We start from the raw sequence: 6,204 nt of genomic DNA, 5'->3' as shown, positions 1-6,204 counted from the left end.
GAAAGACCGTGAGAAGGAGGAGAGGAAAGAGAAACTACAAGTGAAAGAATTTCGGGGAGGTGGGGGACTGAGTGGAAAACACTGAAGGAACTTTAAGAGTGCTCTAATTTCATTGGCAATTTATGCAATGTGTTATGTTATATAACCACATTTCTCTCTTTCTTTGCAGTACACGGTATGGAATTTTGTTCCAAAAAATTTATTTGAGCAGTTCAGAAGAGTAGCCAATTTTTATTTTTTGATTATATTTTTGGTTCAGGTAAGTGGATGACAATTATAATCTGCTAGCATGATCTAAATATGGAGCTGCAAACTATGATTTATTGGGTTGTAGCTCTCATTTTCTTCATTGGGCAAATCATTGAATCTTTCTCAATTTTCCAGTCTGTAAAATTGCTTGCCTAGTTTATAGGGATGTTGGGGATCTAAATACTGAAAGGAAACTCCTGAATTTGGACTGTGAAGCATTACTTTGAATATTTTCTATTTATGTGAACTTTAAATACCCATCACTGAAACTGTTTCAAAATTAAAGTTTTTGCAGTATTACACAGTTGCAGGACTGCACCAGTGTCTGAAAAACAGTGAAACTGGACAAAGAATAAGCAGTAAAAGAAGTTACCTTCCTTTCCTGATGTGATTTTTATCAGGAAGAACTCAGCTGATCACATCCACAAGGACTGTAGCTCAATCGTGTCTCAATAAATTCCAAAGTCAGTTCACCTCAATTTTATATACATTAATAACATTTAAGCAGAGTAGAATGAGACTTCTGCTGCCACAGTTTCTTTATCTAGTTCTCTGGGCATGGCTTTGCAAAAGTCTGAACTTCCAAGCACACTTGTATTGAATAGTTATGCTTGCCCCTTGAGTTGGGAGTGCATTATCCTATAATATTGGAATATATAAAATTCACATTTTCTCCTGAAAGTTCTTTCATTAAGATTCTTGCAATAAACAGATGTTATGCAGCCCTAAAATTTACAAATTAGACAATGTAGATACGTAAAACAAATTTCTGAAAATTCATCATTGAAGCTGGCAGGTGGTCAAAATACACTTAAAAAAAAAACAGATGCATGAAGACCTGAGTTGATGCCAATGCCAAAGCAATGTAGGACATGTTTAACCTGTTTTACAAGCTGATAGTAATTTCGGTAATGATGTGTGTAGTATCACTACCTGACACGTGTAAGGGTATCTTTGTCACCAGTTCAGCAATTGTACTTACAATTTATATACAGCTAGACCTGTTCAAAGCACTTCATTTCAAAACAGTCTTCAACATCTTTCTGAAGCAGACAGATAAGTGATCTATGTCATTTTAGAGGTGGGAATACTTAAGAGTTTGAAAGAGTTGCCCAAGTCTTTCAGTAAGTTGATAAGATAGCTAGAATTAGAATAGGGCAGCTTTTGACTTCCAGTGCTGTCCTTGTTCCTTGCACCTTCTTCGCCAGAGTCGCCAGCCTTTTCTAATGGTGATCCACTGCTTCCACCTTAGGCACCACTATGCACCACCTATCCCCTGTCACCATCCCTGCTATGTATGGAGGGCTGCTTTCTAACCTCTCTGGAGCTTCCTCCAAAAATGTGCCACGAAATGTGTGGCAAGCAACAGCACAGTTTTCAGGGGAGGCTACATTTCATAGTTTCATAGTGCTTAGGGTTGGAAGGGACCTAAACAGGTCATCAGGTCCAACCCCCTGCCCTGGGCAGGATCATCTCACCCCAGCCAAATATCTATTCAGCCTCCTGTTGAAGACCCCCAAGGTAGAATAGAGCACCACCTCCCTTGGGAGTCCATTCCAGAGCCTGGCAGCCCTGACTGTAAAGTAATGTCTCCTAATGTCCAGCCTGAACCTTCTCTCTAACAATTTGTGGCCATTATGCCTAGTAACCCTGGGTGGTGCCCAGGGGAACAGAGCCTCCACCAAGTCTCGCTGGTTCCTGCTGGTGAGTTTGTAAACGGTCACCAGATCCCCTCTCAGCCTTCTCTTGTGGAGACTGAATAGGTTCAGGCCCTTTAGCCTCTCCTCGTAGGGCCTGAAAAAAAGAATTTCTCCCTTGTCACTTCACTCACCCCTACTTGACCCAGCTGGGACCTGAACTTAGCTCTCCCACGTGGTAGGCAGAAATTCTACCACACAGCCACCACTGCTTTGGGTGGGTGATGGAGCACCACTCCACACAGAGCAGTGCTGGAGAGGTGACAGGTGATCAGCTGGCTGTGAGTAGAAGGTGGGCAGATCTGACAGCTGGGTAGCAGCAGATCAGTGTGCCACTAATAAAATGCAGAATGGATCAGACTTCTTCAGGCTAGATTCAATCTCTTAACAGATTATCTCACCTGTGGGCTGTAGGTTGCTGACCTGAGGTGTAGGCTGTAGTCATGAATGCTGGTTTCAGCCCTTCTCGTGGGAGCGTAACCTGCTGTTTTAATAGAGCTTAGCATGAATCGTTGTGGGGAGGGGCTATATCTTATACAAACATAAATATAGGTAATGCTCAAAATATTTATTACTACAAAAATCTTTCAAAACAAAATGTGATTGGCAAAGCCACATGAGGAACCAGTGTAACTTCATTATGAGCTCCCATTCCATTCCAGTAAGGACCTTTTGAGGAGAGAGCAGTAATTTTGTCCTGAACCTACTTTTACATCAACCCCTAAATAAACCTAATACATTTGAATAAATGTACATTAGTATTTTGAATTTCTACTTGTATCTTTTCTCTGCAGCCCTTGAACCCACTGCTGTCAAAAGAAGTTGCCAAAGCACTTGTAGATGTTGTTAGTGTTGGCACTGCAGTTGGTACCACGGCAGAAATTGCACAAATTACACAGCACGAATTGTACTGGGCTTATTTAGTCTAGAGGAGAGAAGACTGAGGAGGGCTCAAAAGAGGATGGAGCTGGGCTGTTCTCAGTGGTGACGGATGACAGAACAAGGAGCAGTGGGCTCACCTTTCAGCAAGTGAAGTTTAGGTTAGATATTAGGAAGAATTTTCTCACTGGGAGGGTAGTAAAGCACTGGAACAGGTTACCCAGGGAGGTGGTGGACTCTCCATCCCTGGGGGTTTTCAAGACCCAGCTAGACAAAGCTTTGGCTGGGATTATCTAGTTGGGGGTGGTCCTGCTCTGAGCAGGGGGTTGGATTAGATGACCTGAAGTCCATTCCAACCCTAATTTTGTATGATTTCTACGAAATGATTGAATCTGCACAGTTTACTTGTGGGAAATGGACAGGTGCACTCTGCACAAGGGGATACTTTTATAAAAGTTTCATTTTTTTCAGTTTGACTCTAAGATGGCTGTTAGCTTACAAAAATAAAAAGTAGGATAATTCATTGCACACTGCATAGAAGCAGTTCCATGGAGTATCTTAACATTCAGCTCAACTTGGTAGGATAGAAAATGGTGTTAAAAGCAAAATGATGTGATATACACCAGGGAAATATCTTTTTATGATCTTCACCATTGCTCTTTTATCTGAGGTGTATATATCACTGTTGGCACTGCTAGATGTGTGCAGCTGTGTTCAGTGCATTAAGAGCCTCATTGACTTGAATAGTCTTGCTTGTATGGTAAAAATGTTATTGCTTTTGTTTTTTTGATGTTACTTGGAAATTATTTTAAAAACAAGCTTGAAACTAACCTTCTCATTTCTTTTTCTCTAGCTTATGATAGATACACCTACCAGTCCTATTACAAGTGGATTGCCATTATTCTTTGTCATAACTGTAACAGCCATAAAGCCGGTATAAAATTAGCTTAAACACCATGGTTTCTTTTAAAACATTTTGGTTTTTTTAAATTTAAATGATATAGTCACTGTTTGTTAGACACTAAGCAGTGAAGAACAAATTGGTACATGTTTTTAACATTTGCACCTAAGAAGGCTGAGACTGATACTCTGCTTTAATGAGTTACTGTGCGCATGATGACTGTAATGCCACTCAAATGGACAGTGAGTGACTGTCGGAGGGCATTTTTGTTTAAGCTTTGCATGTCAGTTTTTATAAGACTTTTTTTTAAGGTTTCTCGCTCATTCCCCTGGCACACCTCAGTATGTATTAAAAAATCTTCATACATAAAACAGGCCAGGAAAGATATTTGAGGGAGATGATGCATTAGAACAACTTGCACAATGTTTGGCAGCAGTTAAAAGGCAAGTTATGCCTTAAGGTGTATGGTGCAGGACATACTTTAACAGTAAATGTGGTACGCTGGCAGATGAAAGGTCAGCTCTGGCAAATTGTTGCTATTCTTGTCAGACAAAGGAAGTTGTAGTAGTTAAAATGGGAAAAAATGTTTTGGGAGTATGATCTTAAAATGAATGTTGTTCAAGCAGTAGACTGGGTGGGTGGGGGGGGTTTATAGGACTTAGTTTCATAATGAAAGCTCTCAGTTTCAAAAGGTCAAACTTTAATAAAGCCAAGGGAGAAAATTAGCTCCAAAAAAAGGCAACTAGCATTATTCCCACAGCAAGCCCCAAAGCCTACCCCCTATTTTAATCCCGAGGGAGAGAGATCTCTCTTATCCTTTGGCAGTGATGCGTCTATGAATTAATATTGCATCCTTTTATCCAACTATTTAGGCACAGAGTGTCCACTTCACGCCCACTCCGTAAGAAGGCATATACTGTAACTGGATGCTCAGTAAGAAGGAAGGCATATAACTCAAGGGGCCCAAAGCTTTTCTCCCCTGCTGGCTCAGACAAACCTCCGCTTCTTTCTCTGCGTACATGGGTGGAGTGGGGATATAATTAGTTGCAGAACTATGCACCTTCTTTTTCTAATTCAAAGGAAACTTAAATAATCTCTTTCAATAGGAACAATGTTACTTAGCAAATGAGCTGAGTAGAAATTTGGGCTATCACTCTCCTTCAGGGAAGATTGGAGACAACCATTTTATAATTGCATGTTGATAAAAGGCAGAAATACAGTATCCCAACTTTGCAAAATCTTTTTTTGCAAACTAAACAGGCATATTTTGAACTATCCTTTATTATCAAAAATATATGAATGCTGTTATTTTAGTGGGGCTTTTGGCAAGGCTTAAGGTTACATGCAGAATAGACTTACCAGTAATGCAAGTTAGAATTTCATGTTAAATTCACCAGATGTCAAGGATAAAGACATTTGGAATGTAATTTTATTAGACTATTTTCTGTCCATGTGGCAGTCTACAACGTTGTGTTACTGCTACAAAGGTAGCCCTGTTAGACTGGCCCAGCTGAGCAGGGTTTGTAGTCGAGAAGTTGGGAATTAAATTTGACCGCAATAGTCTGGCTTTAAGTATCCTGTGGTATATGAGGTATCTCCAGTATGATGTAGGAAAAGGGTATCAGGTGGAAAAGTTGCTGACATCAGTGCTTTCTAAAGGTGAGCTTTGATTCCCTGCCAAATATCCGAACTACATTGCTGTTTAGAATTACAGGATTGATGCCTCAAAGTTACCAGATTTTACTAAATCCTTTTCTGCAGGTCACCTTTAACAAGAATGTGAATCTTATTGCTTTTTCCTACTGTCTGGGAAACACTTTCATTGCTGGTTTGTTCAGGAAGTTTATAGTTGCAGTCCTTCCAGTATCCTGCCATGTACCTGTTGTTACAGCATGCCTTTTTCCTCTGTTAAATTTTTTAGTGTTAGGTACAGGAAACTAGAGGTGCACTGATACCGTGGTCCGATATTGGATCGGCACTGATATAAAGAACATTTACTGTATTGGAAATCAGCCTGATGTGGCTGATAATTTGGCCGATAAATGCCTGTGCATGTGCAGAGCTGCAACGCAGCATGTAGGCAGCGAGGAGCAGAGCCTGGCAGCTTGAAGAGCTGCATGCAGCTGGTAAGTCTGTTGCAGTGGGAGGGAAGGGGTGTGACTGGGGGGGGGGGAGGGGGCAGATTAAGGCCCCCACAGACAGGGAGGGAATGGGGCTGGGGTAGGTGCTGCCTAAGTGGGGCGGGCTGGGGCGCAGGATGGAGCCGCAGCTCATTTGGGGGGTACGGGGTGGTTGGATCCTGCCGCTGCGTGCACCCTGGGAGGGGATGGGGGGGAGGGTGCATGTGCCCCTGCATCTGCGCAGAGTGGGGCAGAGTAGGCTACAGGCTGGGGCCGGGGTAGTGCTGAGTTCTTCCCAACACATGGTGGGGGTGTTGGGCCAGGGTTGCACTTGGGGCTGGCAACAGCGCGGGGGGGA

General features: G+C 42.1%; 1 protein-coding gene across 1 annotated transcript in view; it reads left to right on the top strand.

Moving 5' to 3' along the window:
- The window catches only part of ATP11B (ATPase phospholipid transporting 11B (putative)), a 114,890-nt gene that overhangs the window by 41,039 nt on the left and 67,647 nt on the right, over positions 1-6,204 (top strand). The window contains exons 3-4 of the mRNA XM_025195918.1: positions 170-259; positions 3,679-3,759. Of these exons, the coding sequence (XP_025051703.1) occupies positions 170-259; positions 3,679-3,759 (171 nt within the window). The remainder of the gene's footprint in view (positions 1-169; positions 260-3,678; positions 3,760-6,204) is intronic.

This window comes from Alligator sinensis, unplaced genomic scaffold (genome assembly GCF_000455745.1).
Source record: "Alligator sinensis unplaced genomic scaffold, ASM45574v1 scaffold301_2, whole genome shotgun sequence".
Taxonomy (NCBI): domain Eukaryota; kingdom Metazoa; phylum Chordata; order Crocodylia; family Alligatoridae; genus Alligator; species Alligator sinensis.
This window is presented reverse-complemented; position numbering and strand designations above follow the sequence as displayed.